The sequence below is a fragment of the Rutilus rutilus genome (assembly GCF_951802725.1).
Source record: "Rutilus rutilus genome assembly, chromosome: 4".
In the NCBI taxonomy this organism is placed as follows: Eukaryota; Metazoa; Chordata; class Actinopteri; order Cypriniformes; family Leuciscidae; genus Rutilus; species Rutilus rutilus.
The window spans coordinates 13,168,358-13,188,860 of NC_140212.1; the positions used below are offsets into that span (position 1 = coordinate 13,168,358).

The 20,503-nt window shown below is 40.2% G+C and overlaps 1 protein-coding gene across 10 annotated transcripts in view; it reads right to left on the reverse strand.

The window, feature by feature from the left end:
- sox5 (SRY-box transcription factor 5) overlaps positions 1 to 20,503 on the reverse strand; it is a 198,240-nt gene that overhangs the window by 47,972 nt on the left and 129,765 nt on the right. For all 10 annotated transcript variants that reach the window (XM_084408170.1, XM_084408178.1, XM_084408176.1 and 7 more), the window contains 2 exons: positions 11,801 to 11,999; positions 5,943 to 6,177 (listed from right to left, as the gene is read on the reverse strand). In XM_084408170.1, the coding sequence (XP_084264296.1) occupies positions 5,943 to 6,177; positions 11,801 to 11,998 (433 nt within the window). In that variant the 5' untranslated portion in view covers position 11,999. The remainder of the gene's footprint in view (positions 1 to 5,942; positions 6,178 to 11,800; positions 12,000 to 20,503) is intronic.

Consider the following 20,503-nt stretch of genomic DNA (forward strand, 5'->3'; position numbering starts at 1 on the left):
TGCGCTAGATTCTGTAAACAGATAGAAACTTTATTCAGAAGGCGTCTGTTTGTCTATCAGTTTGGATTGCATCATTTTTAAACAGATATACCCAGAGGAAAAGATTTATTGCTCTTTGAGTGTTCAATTATCAACTTTGACTCATATGTTTCTGAGACAACTGCTGACTGAGTACAATAAGAGTACTGAGGTATTATTTAATTTGTCATTATTCATTTTTATGGGTGGGTTTAAAGTTGGGCTGTCAAAATTATACGATTAATCAACACTTATCGGGTACTAAAAGTAAGTAAAATAGAGCAAAAGAAAGAGAGAAATCAAGGGAAACAGCTTTAGATTTCTTCAAACAACAATCTCTCTCTTTCAATAACCTCTACAAATCCATATTTTGGTTTTGTGTAGTTCTCTATTCTCTCTGTTTCTGTCCTCAGTCTCTAACTCAGACCTCGTTTTTCAGAGCACGAGGGGAAGATAATGACAAACGACTCCAGTGAAAACCTTCCTCCTAATGTTAATTTATACATCTAGCTAATTACTACCAAATGCTGGAAATTGCACATTGAAGTTTTTCTCTCCCACTCTCTCTCTCCGCTCACAGACGCTCTCACTGCTCGTAGCATGCCCTCCTCGCCTTCTATGTGCCTGAATTTGTCTGTATTTGGCTGCATATGGAAGTCCTTTGGTGTTTTTTTCCTTGTTCGATCTGTTCGATCTTACTTGATGCATCCTAAAAAAGCTGCAAAAGAACCTACAACTGTGCATACCTGTGTTTATGTGTGTGTGCACGCATATATGTGTATTTGGGGTCCAATTATAGTATGCATGTGTGTGTGTGTGAGAAAGCACTCCACAGCAGCAGTCATATAGCAGATTAGCAGACCCTGGGGAGATTTAGACAGAGATGCACTGCTGAACTGCTTCAGAGCTCTTCTGCCCCTTTCGTCTTCATGGAAGAGTGTATCCGCCCTTCTTATTCTCTCTCATTGAGGGGTATGAATGCGTGAGCCCTTGGCTAACAATGACAGGGCCTAAGTGCTGTCTTATAAAATGCCCCAGTGCCTCCGAACACCCCCCTCGTGCACGTCTCACAAAAGAGAATGTGAGAGTGTGTGCGGTGCAACCTCGCTCTGATCTTAAAACACCATTTGACGTGCCCTACAGTTCAGTGTCATGCTATAAAACAGTGCAGTCGCACAACTTACGGCCCACTGTGCATTAAAAGCCACCTCCAGTCTGACCCCAGACCGGTGGAGGCAGCGTAAGATAATAGAGGCATCCGGGCAGCAGCTGACCCCAGGACGGGCTTTGAAGCCAGAGCATCCCACAGAGAGAGAAGCAAGGAGAGGGACTCAATTAGTCAAGTCTAAATTGAACCATCAATCTCGGCTCACTCCATGGCCATCCGGTACGAGGGGGCCAGCACTCGTAAACAAGACCACGCTGTTACTTCAAGAGGGCTGTACGGCATCTGAGATGGAGAACTTTATGAGAAAAGACAAGAGAGTCGAGTATGATTCGTCATTTGTCTCATGTATGTGGAATATTTTATGCATTAAGCCAACAAAAACAAAACAAAACAAAACATGAAGAATAAATCTTCACATTTCTAATACTGCAATCACTTCCGCTGTTACAGATATTACAGAACACTAAATTATAAATACAAATAAATGTAAAAATAATTACCTAATATTGTAAATATATATAATATATTTATATATTATTAAATTACAAAATAATTTCACATAGTTTCACAGCCATTAAATACTATTTACGACTGGAACATTTTCTTAATTTACCCGTAGTTAACAGGTATGGCAAAAATAACTTTATGGACTCTGGATGAGAGTTACTGATGAGAGGAGTGATCTATTTGGTGTGTAAAAGCCCACAGGGTGGGGAGACTCAAAGAGAGGCACAGGAAGGTGAATGAGACCATTGTCTATAAAGGGCTGTGACACGTATGCTCAGCTTGAGAACTGTGTGTGTGTGTAAGGTTCAGTGCTAAGGGAACCAACCAAAGCTGGGCCCAGACCATGAATCAAGCTCAGCCCAGCGCCAAGGCTGACAAACACACACTCGCACACACACGCGTGGACACTCGGGAGACCCTGAACATCTGTGCCCCACATAACACAGACTGCCAAGCACTAGTGAGGACTACATCTCCTCCACAGAGAGCTGGGGGGAGAGGAGGAGGAGTGTGATCATACCATCAAAGAAGAAAGCATCTCAAAGATTTGGAGTAGTTCAAGATGAGGATGAAGTTAATTTGCAGCATAGCCTTCTGATTGCAGTCAGTCTTTAAGAGTGTGTTGTGTGTGGAGGACACAGGAAGTGCTCTGTGAGTGTGTGTTTGCTGTCCAGACCCCTGAGAGAGACACTGTGCTCCCTCTGAACCCCTGATAGCCCTTCTGCCCTCTTTCCATTACTAAAGCTAATAACACACACACACACTCCAGCACGCTGCCGCCTGACACTGACACTGACACACCACACACACAGGCTGCTGGAAACTGTTCTTGCTGCAGTTCTGAAATATATTGCTACACATATAGTGAGAGATAAGAAGAGGCCTGGAAGGATTTTATTTTTATTTTCAAGCTACTTATCTGTGCTGAATATTTTCTTTTTTTAAATAAATTTTGTTTAAAATAAATGTTCATTAATTCACCTAATTGAGTTCATCTTTTCTGCTATATATCATCATCTATTATGATCATATATTAATTTTTCTAATTATAATCATCATCATATATTAATATATGATGCCAGCCTGCTTTCTAGATATAAACCCATTTTGGCCGACCAATTGTTTACCCACTTGCAACAATGTATAAATCTGTGAATGTGAGCAGTAACAGGTTGATACGGAAACTGCTTTAAGATGTGCAGTATCATTGAGGCCAGTCGATTAGGGACAGACTCGGACGCGCGTTTATAAAGGCCAAATGCTCTGCTCTTGGTCAAACACACATGCTCGCATGCACACACACACACACACACACACACACACACACACACACACACACACACACACACACACACACACACACACACACACACACACAACCTGACCCAGTATAAGCTTGGCTGGTATCTCATCGTAACAAACGACTCAGCTCGGGCTGTTTATCTGAGGGGAAGTGGAGCAGCGAGGGGGGACAGGTGAGCAAACGGCTCGCTAACACGCTGACTAACAAACTCCCGATTTCACACAGGGAGTGAGATGCATGTGGCCCCCTCTCACTATTCTCTTACTGCTTTCTGACCCATTTCCTTTCTACTTTCCCTTCACAAGCCAGCGCTACATTTCCACCACACCGAGCGACTTTCGATGAATGTGCATGTATATGCAAGCATGTGATTGATCCGTCTAGAAGCAGTGTATGGGAAAGAGAGGGAGGGCAGGGAGAGAGAGAGAGAGAGAGAGAGAGAGAACGGTAATAATACGACCCTTTCATAATGATTAAAGCATTCATTAATTTTTCATCATAACCTGCCGTTTGCAGCTAATGGTCTTTGTGAGGTACACAAGCAAACAATGGACAGGCGAGTTGAAAAGGGATTTTTATCAGGCTATGAGAGGCCTGGCTAAATGCACTGCCCACCTCCCCCTCTTTATTTTTCTCTTTTCTTTTCTGCTTCTTTTTCTCTGTGTCCGAGCTTCTTGAGGGACTGGGGATTCTTTTGTTTGCACATTTCATTTGAACAGAGTAGAGAGATAATGCGCTACTGTAGTCTCCTGCTAATGGACTGTCTGTTTTGCTTGCTTGCTTTTTCTCAAGTTCTATAAGTATCCTTCCTATATTTTTCCTGGCCTCCTGTATACGGCAGCTGTTGAATTTCACGGCCAGACTCTTGGTATGACCTTACGGCTTTCTCAAATGTAACTATTTTTTTCTGACGTAACTATTAAAATCAAATGTAAATGAAGCAAAATCCTGCTTGGTTTTTATAGAACAGGATGATGTTCACACAAATGAGCAGAATCAGTGCCAGCAAAACTCCAATGCCTGTCATTTGCAAAGTCTTGATGATCAAATCATGATGCTTTTTATATACCAGTATCATGTTTAAATCCATTCTGCAGATTTTCCCCCAAATGAGAGCTGAAAATAAAATAACATATAATATGATTGTAGAAATTTTCTGCAAAACCGCAGACCTGAATGGAAGTCAGTGGAGCAAAATCTAGCATGACCTCAGTTTAAGACAAAGCATGGAGTAACGCAACAGTTGTAAGACACCTCCGCACTCCTGTACATACAGAAAAGAGAGCGCGCTAAAGCCTGCTGTATGTAAATACTATGTGAGTGCTAAATTAGTGAATGCTAGCTTTGTTTGCCTGCATTCTTCACATGGTTGACAGCAGGATCAACTTTAAGTAGCCTTCAGTGTGCACGGGTGAAGAAAACAATTCTCACTGTACAATCACACATCCATCCATCCATCCATTCATCTACCTACCTACCTACATCCATTCATCCATCCATATATCCATCCATCCGTCCAGTGTCAGTATTTTCACATGTTTATTAACACACACATTGGCTAATTCACATAGGGAGCAGGTTCTGATTATTCATGAGGAACTGGCCTCTAATTACAGAGCGAGTGTGGTGTGATGTAAGAGACAGAGAGAGAGAGATCCTGTGGAAGGAGCTGAGAGCCGTTATCTCAGTAATCAGTCTGAAATGAATATGCAAAGTGTGGCACACAATGGCTCCGAACAGCTGATCCCTGCCTGCTTAAACAAAGGCCTGACTTTATCAACAGCTCTCATTAAGCAGAATTTGTTAGTCAGGAATGATGGGTAGATAGATGCAAGAAAGAATGTGTGCGTGCGAGTGAGCGAAGGAGAGAAAGAAAGACAGAGTGAGAGATGCTCGCCATGAAATCCTTCACACTTTCAGTCGGTTTCACATTGTAATTTCATCACAATAAGACGTACACGTGTGCCAATGTCCTCTGACTGTCTAATACAGTGAACTTTTTCCACCGACAGGGTGCCAGTGCTGATTTCGGAAACCGGTGCCCAATCTGGATCTATTCCATGTGCTGTTTCCACACAGAAAAACTGGTTCTGAAGGGGAAAAAAAACTGGCTGCGCAATGGCTCCTAAAACCTGCTGGTCTCCAACCAGGAAGTTTAAAAAAACAACAACAACAACAACAACAACAACTCAAAGCTAGATAGCTCCCAATAATCAAAGAAACTCACTACACTGGAAAAAAGTCTGATGTGACGATGCTAAACATCTTTAAATTAATTTAAATATGTAATTCAACAGGGTGTTAAACTAAAGCTAAACTTTCCTGTGGCTCAAACAGTAGAGCGTTGGTGCTTGCAATGCCAAGGTCATGGGTTCGATTCCCAGGGAAAGCAAGAACTGATAAGAATGTAAATGTGTACCTTGAAATGCAATGTAAGTCGCTTTGGATAAAATCGTCTGCCAAATGCATAAATGTAAATTGATTGCTATGAATTTTATTTAACAATGTATTAATTAATTACTAATCAATTCATTCTTTAAATTACAAATTACTACTTTATTCAAAAGTATTTATAAATTAATTGCAATTAATTTTATAAATAAAGTAAAACTTTTTTTAAATTTTTTTTTATTTCCATGGTATCAAAAGTATCTATAAATCTTTATAAAAGAAATATTAAATCTTTAATTTCTTTCCATGGCATCAAAAGTAGCTTGTGATAAAGATGCTAAATTAAATGAGTTGGTGTTAATATATGTTCTCAAAATATGCAAACAACCACCACAATACGACATGTTCATTAGTGGAGAGGTTATTTTGTTGTTCAGCTCTCAAGATTTTGTAAACCAGGTGAGAATTTAGGTGAAACAAGGCTTCAGGACAGCTTTTTCTATGCGAACGTCACAACCATGTGTCAAAGCGTGTATTGAATTCTCCATCACTCACCTTCTGGCTCATTCTTGATGAGTTCCTCCATCTTGCGCTGTTTGAGCGTGTCGACCACGTCGGCCAGGCTGCCCTTGCGTCTCTCTGGGGTGCCCAGAGCTGAAGCGGAGCTGGGTTCGCTGCCCGGCCGCATGGACCCCTCCTCCTGCTGCTGATGCTGCTGCTTACTGGGTGAGGTAGACGAGTTGTGCTGGGGGTAGGGGCTCAGGGCCAGGCCTTTACAGCCATCCTGATCCTGACAAGGAGACGGAGAAAGAGACAGGGTGTTAAACAAAGCAATAAGCAGGCCTTCACTAATTATTTCGTCCTCTTCCTGAGTGTTGAGGCATGTTTAGGTTTACTTTCATCCTCATCTGCCCATCTGGACTGTAGAAAGTCTCTCTCTCTCTGCCTCTGTCGGTCTGAAGTCGCTTTAGACAAAATCATTAGCGCAAAAAGTTTCAGTCATTTCACCATCACAGGAACTTCTTCTTCTGAGAAGGGAAGTTTTTCTACTTTGAATCAGCTCCAAACACACAAGAACATCCAAGTTTTTCAACCACATTTTTTTTCTTCTGTTCTTGACCAACATGGCAGCTGCAATATCAATCACCTTCTTCAGTGTTTCATGCATTGATCTTCTGTCCAAATATATAACAGTTCCCATCTTATGGTTTCTTACATAACGTGGCTCAGAATTAAGCTTGTACACTATTAAAATGAAACTGTGCAGTTGTTGCCTTAAGGGGCTATTTCTACCTGATCTGAGCCATAAAATGACTTTTATTGGGGATATATTATATTAATACAAATGACAAGACATTTTTACCGTGAAACTTTCATAAATGCAATGGCATACAACACTAATGCTTATATAAAAATTGTGTATATACACACACATACAACATTATATAATATATTGTAAATATACATATATAAAGTGTATATATACACAATATAATTACATATAATTTATTTTTATCATTGGTGTTTTTTTGCTTATGTATTTATATGCACACAAATTAGGTAAATTGGGAAAACTGGGTAAATGACAGATGTGGAGATTTATGATGATGACTTATCACATACACACACACACAACGTTATTTTCACCCAGCTCCGGATCCCGTTTATAAAGTTTAATTACAAAACAAGTCAGGTATTAGGAGACAAGGTCAACAGTCCAAGTCCATTAATCAAGGTTAATCTTTGGTTAATCCTCATCTATTATCTACCTTACCACCAGTGTGACTGACAGCAGCCTCAGCCAATCAGGCAATAGCATAATCCCACTGACGTGTTTGGAACCAGTGACCAGATTTACACCTCAACAATCAACATCAGCTCCTCCGTGCCACCTGCATCAGTCATGCAAAGTGAAATATCATCAGTCCAAACTCAAGTTCACAGGATTGATCAGGTTCTATCACCTGCTTGGATTTTAAAAATGACATCTGTTTTTAATCATTAACTCAGAGAGTGAACAGAGAGCAGCAGATGGTTCATTTACTAGAGCTTAATGCAACACGAATTACACAAGACTTTCAGAAGACACAGAACAGTGGCAAATACAATTTTACATAGAGACTTAAATTATCTGATTTGGCCCTGTCAACAAAACAATTCATTCTGTGCAACATTTTTTACCAGTAATAGCAATTATTAATGTGCACTTTTAAAGTTTCAAAGTTTTGTCTACTATTTAATTATAATGATACATTTTTATGTTGAAAAATTATAAAATGACAATGTTTTAACATTATTAAATGTTTTGAAATTTATGGAACATCAGCCGATTATATGGTATTTATTTATATCTAATCAACAAAATATCTATACAACATGGAAAAAGTAGCAATGGATATAAGTTTAATAGTATTAGTATTTATTTATTCAATTTCAGTCACAGTACTAGTAATTTATTAATATGCTGTTTTTAACAATGTTTTTCTTCAATTTATTTATTAATTATGTTCATAAAATTATTAAATTAATAAATGTTGTCACTTAATTAATATCAGCTATGTATATGCTTTATTTTTAAAACATCAGCCACTTTCTTTTGCACATAACAGAAAAATAAACAACATATTCAGATACATACAGTTGTCAACACTCCATATATCCAGATATACTGAATATAATCACACAGATTGACTCGTCACAATCCATCATCATCATCATCATCATCATGATGATAATAATAATTACTGTAGAACTAATTAAACTGAAACACTTTCACTCGCTACGAAGGCATACCGAGAGATATTTCACAATGATACTCATTCACAAACAGACTGATGACTGGCAGGCTTAAAAGATCTTAACAGGCTTTTATGATACACGGAAAATATGACAGCTTGCATACTGATTTCCTCCCATTTCTGTAATCTGTCTGCAAAAAAACCCGCATGTTTTTCCCGACACACCCCTTCGTTTCATCCCTCTCTTCCCCATCAGCTCCAGTCAGGGTAGTTGAACTGCGATTAGGAGACTTCTGTAGTCATGAATGACCTAAGCGGTGCGAGATCACCCCGTCATTCGCAAACAAAACTGCCAACTCGCTGTTAAAGAACTAACAGAGAAGAAAGATAGAAAGAAGAGGGGAGGACGAGAAAGCCAGGGAGAGAGTGGGAGCGAGTGGCAGAATGGCAGGCGTTTCTCTCTGCCTGCTTTAGTGTGGCATGCATCTTAAAACACGGTCACACCTGTCACTTCCAATCTATCTAATCCACTGCATACTTCAAACCGCAGCTTGCGTCTTTCTCCAGAGATGTCTAGAAAACAATTCGAATAGAAGGTGATATGGCGTCGGAGGAAACTGTATTCCTTCGCTTTTTAAAGTCTTCGGCCGTGACACTAAGTCTCGGACAGATGAAGCATCATTCTTAAAGAAGCAGATGAGCTAATGGCTTATGTGTTGCTTTCTTTCCCCTATCTTTAAATATAAGGCACACTGAGTAACAGGTCTACTGTAGGGTTGATATTCAGGTTAATACCCCCTGTTTTGTCCTTCGTCTCATTGCTTACGTGTGTGCGTCTGATTTTACGCCGCATTTGAATAAGTGTGCAAAGCTCTGTGCTTGTGAGTATATGTATTTATATGCATTTCTGATGTGCTGTTCTGTGCGGTGTGGGCGGTTCTGCTTTTAGTTGTGCAGATGTCAATTCTTCGTGGAAAGGCTGAAACTGCGCCTCTCTCCACGACCCTCTCTTCATCCTTGAACCACGGCAGCATGGCGACAGAATTAAACAACTTTTGTCCTCTTAAGCTCATGTGTGAAAGAAGCACATTTAAACACACTTCAACTCCTGCCAAAAAAGCAAAATGCCTTCTTTCCCCCTCTAGTTTTTTCCTCTCGTCTTCTCCCTTCAACACAGATGCCAGCATTCCTCTAAATGCCACCTCTTTTCTCCCATCTTAAAAAAAAAAAAATGTTTGTCCTTCCTGTACTCCGCAGGATTCCAACCTGTTTCCCTCAGAGCATTTCTCTCATATGTTCTCTCTCCCTAAATAAAGCACGCTTCCATATGCTAAATTAAATCCAGTTATTTTACAGACACAGGTAGCGTCTAGCTAACGAGTCTAACTCGATACATGGCCGTGTGATTCTCTGGCTTGCGTTCACCACGCGCTAGGATACTAACCTCTATGCTTGCTATCAGTTAAACTGTCAAGAGTCCCGCTGCTGAAACACACACGCTCGAGTTGGACATCTCTCCTCTCCTGCAGTGTTGACACCTCGTCTGTTGTCTTAAGCCCGTGTTGCTGATCTCTACCGTGTGTGTGCAATCCGCTCACCTCTAAACCTGGCTCAACCGAGCTATTGTCAGCCCTGATCCTGCCGTGAACACACTCGCGCACACGGATGAAGACTTACAAGTGCTTCACACAGTTAAAAAAAACCATACATTGTCTCGTCCCTGTCCTTCTGTAATAGGGAATTTACATGAGATTATGTCATATAAAAAGGCTTAAATTAATAGATTTGTATGAAACTTCAAAATTAATGTATTCTCAGATTTGTAGTTTTTGTTATATGTATATGTATATATACATACACACACACACACACACACATACGTCTACATAAATGATTAAATAACAAATATAAAAATATATAAAAGTTACAAGTATAAAAACAAATTAACTTAGCTTTTAATATTGGAATTCTGAAAAACAAAGGATTAAATTGATTTACTTTCTATATAAAAAAGAAGACTCTTTTTAAGAAGAGTCCAGACTGATGGGTATTTTGTTGTTTTTGACAATGAAAGGCTGTATTTGACACATCCAAGTACAAATCTTAACGTGAAACACACACATGAACACGTCCTCTCTTAATGCCTCTAATCATTAACTGGACAAAAGGGAGAGTAATTAACACCTCGTTATTATCACCCGCGTGTAAAGCTCTTTCCACCTTTCGGATTCAAAGCCTTCTACTTTCCGCCTGTAAAAAAAAAACTGGCAGGAGTTTACAGACTGCCGTGGACGCGCACCGCCAAACCAACTTCTATTGTAGCAGGTTCAGCCCGCTGACCCCATCGTCACGAACACGCGCCTCCCTCCTTCTCTCTCTCTCAGGATGAAGAGGTCAGCGGAGTCTGAAGCGCGTGTGCGCCGCTGCCGTGTTAATTTACAATGACAAGATAAAGCGGTAATCTTCCACTGCGCGCTACCCAGGGACTCTCCGAGTCGATTTACACTTCCCTATCACTTTATACAATTGCCGTGACAAAGCCCCTCCGAGTCCCCACTCGTGTAAATCTCTCTCTCACTCAACACTTCTGCCAGTCAGCGTGGATCGGCTCAGGGAAACTTAATGTCTCACACATGCCAGCCTGCTTTCCCCAAAATCCACCCGTGCTTGAGACGGATACGCTTTATTAATCCACATCAAATACAGTGCGCCTGCTTTTTCATGCCACGTCTGTCATGTCAGCGCAAGAGACAGATACAGCAGTCTAGTCTTTCAGATAAAACAACAATTACAACTACTGCACTGTAACCGATACATAATTATTCACATTACGATTAATAAGAATAACAATCAATTGTATGCCATATGTATGGATTAGGGTCACAGGTGTAGTGTTTTGTAGATTTTTGCACATTTTTCTCCAAGTAGTAGTTTTACTGCAAGTGACTTTAAGTGAGACAACTGACAGTCATAAACAAACACACACTGCGCTGGCAGTCGAGTGTGTAAAGTGAGAACGAAGGAAACGCTTGAGTGAGAAAGCTAGAGGACTTTGCAGTTTTGGAACTGTTTCTCACAATAAACCAGAGTCCAGCGTGCCCTGTAATCAGAGTTAATTGCAGAATTAGCTTACTGTTAAGTTCCTTAAGTACTGATTCATTGTTTTACAGCCAAATTGATTCTCAAAGCCTGTGGCGACACAAGTTTATCAAGAGAGAGAGAGAGATAGTGGAGTCGGGGGAAAAGGTCACAGAAGAGATACTACAGCTCATGTGCGTGCTAACGTGAGGACGTGCAATCTGGGTTACAGGGTCCATCTTGCTTATTTTTCATCTCATGGCTTTAAACAAACAGCACATGAATGTCTATAACCTCCATGACTACACTGACCCATCATGAACTCACACTCCGCAATAACAGATGAACTGTCAAGCATTTGATTCATTTTGGCCACATTCAAAAAGACGACTTGTCTTGCTGCCTATGACATCATTGGAGCGTGACGGGCATTTCCACACCAAAAGTGTGAGCAAGAGAGAGAGACAATGGGGAGACAAGTTGTACGGGAGGAGTCAATCAAATGCATATTAATCAACTGGGAGGGGCTAATAAGGGCTTCATCCAATCGTATGAGAGGGGTTTGAGCGTATAGACGTCTCCTGGGGGGCGACTCACCATGTTCGCGTGTAGTGTTGGGGGGCTGTCGAGTAGTCGAGGAGATCGCGGGGACACTTTGCTGCAGTACGAACTCAGGGGCAAGTGAATGACAGCATGTCCGTCAACCTCTTCATCCTCCAATCGCTGTCTGCTTGTCGCCATGACTACCTCTCCATCTGTTCCCCCATATGGAGAGGCTGGTCGCTTGGAAGACATCCTGGAAAAATGAGAAAGGAAAAGTGACTGAGGCATTCAGGAAAGACATGGCAGAGACAGAGACGTGGCTGTTGTTTAATTGTGAGTGACATATACGGGAGCATTTCACGCACACACACACACCTGACACACACACTACTCGCATAATGACAGCCATCAACGCCATAGCTCTGTCCACATCCATCCCTCCATCAAAGACACGTCCCACCTACACTATCACAGAGCCATTTACTGTAGCAGCGCCGCACACAATGTGTTTAGCTAGCCTGTTTGATGTAAAGACTCGAGCGGCCCATTAAAGAAAAGTGCAGCCAGCCCAGCGCACATCAAAAATCACGTTAGCCAAGAACACAGACAGACAACGTTGTGTGCGTGAGCGTGTGTGCCACAGTAGATGTTAATGACAGTGTATATGGTGTTGACACTGCCAGAGAAAATAGGCCTTGATGACGGTCTGTGTTCCTTCAGGAAGAAAAAGCATTTATTAAATGAACTCTCTCTCCCACAATGCATGGTGAGGAAAAATGAATATGCTCTTGTAATAAGATTTCATCTGGCTTACGGCATTGCCTAAGTGCTTTCATAGACGCTTCTCAGCCTTGGAGCTAGTGTTACTATGGCCCTGGGGAATAAGTACCACTCTTTTAAAAGAAAAGGACAAACAAGGATAAAGGGAGATGGAGAGAAGTACTTTTATTTGGCTTGTACTCTGCAACTAAAAGAATTGACAAGCAAATTTTATTTGACGGCAGTGTCGTAGTAACTTTGCTTTTCTCCATAAGCTGTTTTATAAGCAAAGTTATGGAAGCCCATTTCTTTTCATTCATATGATATGCCCACACACTTCCCATAATTGCAACTTTATCTCTCACAATTGTCACTATTCGTCATAATTGTGACTTTTTTCATAATTATGAAATTATACCTCACAACTGTAATTTTATTTTTCATTGCAACTATTTCTTGTAATTGCAACTGTATTTTTTACAATGTGTCCTTACATCTCACAATTTCGACCAGTACACACATCAGTGCAACTTTCTACCTCACAATTCTATTCTTTGTTTCTCTCACAATTGCAACCATGACTCATAATTTTATGACTCGTAACTTTATCTTACAATTGTGATTTTATATTTCGCAATATGGCTTTGTCTCATAATTATTCATTTCTCATAACTGTGACCTTATTTCTTACAATTGTAACCTTTTTCCCCTGCAATTACATCTTTATTTTCCACAATGTGACTATAGCTCATAAACCTGATTTCATAACTGACTTTATAGCTCAGACCTGATACCTTAAAAACCTTATTTCTTATATTACACCATCTCATAATTACTCCTTTTATTTTATGCTCTGAGGTAGAAACTGAAACTCACATATGTACACAGTGGGTGCAGTTATTTTTTTCGCTCCAATATCCTTCATCAACTAGCATCCACAGTCTCAGTACGGTCCGTTTTGCGTGTGCTGAACTGAATGGTATACTCATAGACCTGGTCTGACTCAGACGCCACATCTGGCTGAGCTCCTGGGTGCTGCTAAGGTTTCTCTTTCTCTCATTTACTGCTTATTTGGTTTAGATTAGCTGTAAAGACAAACACCATATAATGTTTCTAACCGTCTGGACGGGATAAAAAAAGACTCGCCTCAATCAAACCTAAGACTGGCAGCTATGAAAAGATGTGCTCAAGACAGTCTCGACTGTACAGGTGAGATTTAAATGATACACTTTGATGCAGAGTCTGACAGCAACTGCTCTGGCGTAACAAATTCTGTAACACAGGTGTATTATATGTACGAATGTGAGACTAGAGACCATATCTGTGTTAATTTGGCTGTATGAATGTGAACGTGTGTGTGTGTGTGGGGTACGTTGGCTGTATGCTGGTTCACACTGGGGCAGTAAAAGCAGTCAGTGCAGCTGTATAAACTGCAGTTGGGCCGTCAGAGCCGCACGGCCTGTCTGCCCCTCCACCAGCACTCTGTTTACTCTACCTCCAGACACTCATACACACTGGGCCCTTTTGTTTCACTCTGACACACACACCTCTGTGCCGCTCTCTCTAACACACCAACCCCCAATACACACATCAGGACCAACAAAGACACACACACACACGACCCTCAACTAAACGTAGGCAATCGAGAAACGGTTCTTATTAGAACCAGCAAATTGCTCGTCACATCCAACTCGAAGCGAGAACTGTTGTTTTACCAACTGTTTAGTTAAGGCTTGTGAGACTTACAGTAAATTAGAGTAATGAGTAGCTGGAAAGCTAGTAGGAACACATTCAGATCAGTGATTTGTAGTAAAAAATACTTTAAAGAACAATATTAAAATATGTAAATAAAAAGCAATTTATGTTCAGTATATAATTTTTAAAAGACAAAAGAAAATACTTCCTTAAAAGTGTTAATGGAACCGGAATCATTTAGCGTAATCCGTTTCAGAACCATTTCTTATAATTTCCCATTCCCAGTGCAATATTCCTTGCATAAATACTCAGGTGAGTGTTATAAAATAGCTTCAACATTTATTTTCAACTAATTCACAGCTGTTTCCTATCCGTGCGCTACTTTGGACACGTCTGCATCTCTTTTGCGCTCTTCCCCGTCTCGTGCACTCTTCCTTTTGCCTCTCTCTTCCCTACTTCCTTGCCGGCCCATTGACAGAAGCTTTTCACAGCTCCTCTTGTGCAATAAAATGTCTATTTTCCTGCGAGCCTTTGAAGTATAATTACTATACAATTCTGCTCCCCGGGTGAGCAGGTTATAGCCACTATTTTATTTAAAGTTGGCAGACCTGTCATGGTGGAAAGTCTACATGAAACATTTAAAGCTTGTCGAGATGTTGGGATTAAAAAAGAGAGGGTTTTATTAAGCAGATAAATTGGCAGAAAAGCTGGTCTCCAAGGTCATAATTAGCAGCCATTAGCATAATTTCACTCCATCCTTCTGTGGTTCCAATAAAGGCCGGCCTGCCAAACACACAGACCCTGTCCGCTGACACACACACACACACTTGCTAACACAACACACGCACAAAGAACAGTCTCTGAAGCTTCCTTGCAGGCTAGTCGTATTTGCTTAATTTGCATTGTAAACTTTAACAGCAGTCTTCGCTCATTATCTGGTGGATTAATAACTTTATTGCCATTCATTTTCACAAAGCTAAGAATTACGTTATTCATAAATAGCCTTGAATATCAAAGCCGAACGTGCTGATACGGGTGAGGTGACTAAACACATATGCCGAAACACAAATGATGTCAGTATAATCTCCAAACATTAGTATTATTCAGTTCGGGGTGTATTATCAAAGAAAATGCCATCACTTTTTCATATCTCATGAACTTTAGCATTCGCACCCAGTCCCATCGCAGTTGAACTGCAGGTTTAGAGGCTAACTTTCATGGCTAATTGTTAAAAGCTAATGGCCGCCCCACCGGTGTGTGCCACTCGACCCCCTCCCGCCGGCTGCGTACATTAAGCCCAGATTAAAGGCACACTTTCCCTATGAGCTTAGACACAGATTGAGCGCTTTCCTAAGTCCCTCTCATATCACATGTACATTTCTCCGCAGACGCTAATCGTCCAAAATACAGGGTCCATTAAACAGCGGAGTGGAGCTGCACTTTAAATACTGAATCTAGGAGCTTTACCTAATCACCATCAGCAGTGGTTAACACTCCAGAAGTGCCTCTAATGACAGGACATAATTTAGAGGCTAAAAGTGTCACATACGCACACACTTGGGATGTGCATGGCCCACAGAAAAACTTGCACGATGATGCTTTGCGGATGTCGCATGAATGCCTACGATAAAAAGCATTCCGATATACAGAGAATGATTGAAAAAGTCATGATAGACACCTATCTATCGTTTTTATATATAATGCGAATAATAATGATTATTTGACCTAATAACTGAAGCCTTTCAGCAAAACTGTGCATATGAATAACATTTGATTTATTTTAGAATAAATGATATTTTATATTCATCAATTTATTTATTAATAAACATTTTGAGAATAATTTATCACTAAATATTAATTAAATGTTTTACTTTTATATTTGAGGACATCCCTGGGCATTCCCCAAGGAAGTTTTTGTCAGATTTAGGGGGCATTTATATCTCCCAAGTAAATCAACACGAACACTGCCAATATTTCTTTTTTAATGAGGCATTATAAAAAAAATATATCAAAAACATCATTACACCGGGTGAAGGTAAATTCCTGTGTAATATAACTATTTCATTAGGTAGGTCAGCTCTTCTTTGTTATCAGACTGTGGGAATGAAACGAAGTGTGTCCAAAAGTTCAGACAATCAGCCCGTTCAGCACAGATAACAACAGCAATGCCTTCGGAAGGAAACTGAGAATACCTCACAATCCACACAGACATTAGATGTGCTCATCCCTTTTTTACTCTTTATCTTCTGCTCCCAGGACGATAAAGTCGCAGATAGTCCCGTCAGGACAGCCCCCTTTGCACAATCAACCATTTGTGCCCAACTCTCTCTGTTTTGAACAGTCTTTTAAGTATATTACTTTACAGCTATTTATAGCTCTCTCAATTTTTCTCTCTGTGGGAATGTAGCGGCCGGCAGCAGGGAGGAAGCGAAGAGCGAGTCAAGAGAGAGCGACTCCGCTGAAGTAAATTCATCCGTAGTGCAAACTTTTGAGGGCTCTTCATCATTCACGTTGTAATCACTAATCACAGTGTTCGCCGCTGCTGTGAGGGCACTTGGATTTTCTGCGGGTTAATTTTCCAGAACATCATCTAAAGATCACGTTTCCACTCATCAATGCTTGAAAAAATATAACAAAAAAAGTGCATATACTTTTAACGACGTTAAAAAAACATCTCAGTAACAGTAAAGTGGTAAAAAGACACATTCACCAAAAAAAAAAAATGCTAATAGGATCTGTACTAGATGGTACTTTAACCACAAAAATAGCTCATTACTTTATTAGAGATTTACACATCATATATCTATCACAAAAAATTTGGTTTACAATGTCTTTAAGATAGCTGATAGGTAGCTAAATGTGCTAACAAAGATTTGGTCCCCCCTTAAAGTCACTGAATAATCATTTGACACATACGTACGTGTCTGTACATACACACACATTATTCACACACGTACTCAGGGAAAACACAAAGCTGCCTCTGTTTCCCCCTCTGACGCGAGGGCTGCAGGGCCACCCCAATTTCCTGTCCAGCGTCGCCACAAAAGGCAAGAACACAGAGCCTAATGTCACTGTCAGCCATTACTGTTTAGGCATGGAGGTGAAGTCACACACACACACACACACACACACACACAATCAAAAGTCATATGAGCAAAGCAAAAACAACCCGTTTGCACGCACAAACGCACAATAAGCAATGGTGAGCGTTTGCCGCTGGGTGGACACAAGGCACCAGCGAGAGTGTCGTGCCCACAGCGCCAAGGCAACTGCTGCATCAACACACATATACAGGGAGGGGGGGTTGCCAGTATTTTAGTCATCGCTTCATCTGTCTGCATAGTTTCCTGTCATCTCTCTTCTCTAATTATTTATTTCTCTGGACTGACTCATGTTTTCACTGACATTTTACATATTACACACACACACACACAAACACACACACACACTTGAAACTTCTATGAAAACTTTCTCAGCCTCTGCTTGCCTTCTTTTAGAGTGAGTGAGGGTTTGTGAATATGATATCCCCGTCAAATGATTATCCATCGTGTTTTGCTCCCAGAAGCCCCGGCTGCTGTGAAAACATGTGCTGGTACAATTCATTCCATTCATATAGGCCTGCACAACAACAAATTATGTCTAAAAGATGTACGCAACATCCTTCCTGCCAAACTCCTCCTTTACCTGCATGTACAAAGCTGTTATTATACAGCTTGAAGGATCGGATACAAACGAAAGCACTTAGCCAAGCAGTCCATTGATGTTTATTATCCTTCCCAATGATGCAATTGTTTGGGCCCTCACCTCTGACCTTGATGTCATACGGTTTCTGTGTTATTATCCTCTCGGTCTTGATAAATAAGACTTTAACCTAAATTTCCCCTCTATCTCAGAGGATGTCTCGACTGTCAGCTGATCGCACAGGGGAGGTCTGGGAAGACTTCTGAAGGGGGGAGGAGGAAACACTTCAGCATTCTTCTATGCTGACCCTCCTTTTTTTTCATGGAGACACGGTTATCAAGCCGCTGAGAAAGCTCATAACACGGACTACACAATGGAGCCAGTCTGCAATGAATGACCCAGAGAGAAGATCCAGAACCTCCATCAATCAGACAGAACACACACACACACAAACACGTCTGGTTTACTATCTTTGTGGGGACTCTCCATAGACATAATGTTTTTTATTCTATACAAACTGCATATTCTATCCCCTTACCCCTAAATCTACCCATCACAGAAAACTTTCTGCATTTTTACATTTTCCAAAAAAACTCATTCTGTATGATTTACAAGCTTGTTCCCTCATGGGGACCTCTTTTTTTTTTTTCTTTAACTACATAATGCCACACTTTGCGTATTCTACAAAGCAGCTTGCTTGCTATAATGTGTGTTTAAGTGACAGAGGTAAAGGCAGGCTGGTGGTTTAATCAGTTTTATCTTTGACTTGAATGATTCAAAAATTGAAGTGCATCAGCCACATTTGTCACCAGCAAGTTCAATCACACACGCATAGTGGTGAACCAACCCACAGTGTTTTCTGTGCATCTTTACCAGGAAGAATTGTCTGACCCACAGACAGACAGAGAGACAGAATGAGAGAGAGAGAGAGAGAGAGAGAGAGAGAGAGAGAGAGAGAGAGAGAGAGAGAGAGAGAGAGAGAGAGAGAGAGAGAGAGAGAGAGAGAGAGAGAGAGAGAGAGAGAGATGTAACACAACTATCCATTAAAGGAGGGAGACAAATGGAGAAGTGTTAAAGTCCCCTTTCCCCCTCCCTCCTTCACTCACTTGCTTTCTCTCTCTCTTTGAGGAATGTGACAGTTTGGCCATAGAATATCCTCTGTGATCCTCCAATAAAACTAAACTCACTCAAACTACCACACCAATAATAATAATAATAATAATAATAATAATAATAATAATACAGTTATTATATTATATCATAATATTTTAATATAATATATGTATTTAATATATTTAAGATACAGCAATATTAATTAGAATTTGTTTATTTATAGTACAGATAACTTGCACTTAATAACTTAAAACACTTAATCCTGTATCTTTAGATGTCAAATATATAAAATAAACAATACCAAACAGGAAATATTCTTAATGAATAAATGTACATTGTATAAATATTAATATAACGTATTATTACAATTTTTTTTTACAAAACCTTTTGCATCTTAAATTGCACTAGTGTTCTAAAAACAAAAACAAAATTAGGTTCATCTTAATTCAATAATTTAAGCATTCATAAAACGAAATCAAGTAAATACTTTCAGTGCTCTTGGATGTCAACATACGAACAATAATTATAAATCACATAAGCATAAAACATCATGATTTCCTCCTTTTTAGGTCTCATAATATTTTCTCGTATAAAAACTGTTTTTTTCTGTACAAATTGAACATAAAAACAGACTTTGTGTTTTAGAAACAGTCAGCATCAGAACAGGAGAGACACACACACACACACAGCCACACATACACTCCACACGGACAAATGTTGCGCTTTCGCTCCCGTCCACGCAGACACAGATACACACGCAGACACACACACGCACACACGAACACACACACACACACACACACTCAGTCTCATGCTCTTTAACCACTGACAGCCAGCATTACTGGAAAGTAGAGTTTAACCATCCTTTTCTTCTAAGTCATTGTAATCCCTGCATTTATCACTATACATTCTGCTTTCCTATGTAATCCTTTAAATGTTTAATTCCTCATAGTTGTTGTTATCTTTTTCTTCCCCCTCTCCTCATCCTCCCCCCAGAGAGAGCGTGATGATTTATTAAAAACACATTTTCCTGACATATAAATGTGTTCTTAATTCAGGGATAAAACCCCAGAGTTTATCGCTGAACAAAAGATTAGTTTCATCTGGTAAAACAGTGCAGTGCTCTAATGCAATAAAAAAAAAAAAGTGTGTGTGTTGGGGGGTGAAGCTCGCATTAAAACTGAGTATTATGGATAATCTTCCCTATGGAGCTTTAAAGTAAAACCTTCTTTATTCGGCAGCAAAGCCACTTTTGTTGACATATTAAAGTAGGTGAGAACATTTCCCACCTCGGACCACCACAACAGAAGGCCAACGCAGACATCTGGCCACAATAAAACAACAAAAACAGAGATTAAAACAACATGGACAAATGGGAAAAAGACTGCAAGTCTTTGCAAAGCAAGAAAGTTGTACAAAAGAACCTGTACAAAAAAACCCCCTGACTTTTGGTTTCCAAGCGTGTTACCCAGAGGTGCAACATGAGCAAAAAAGAAAGGTTGTGTGCCA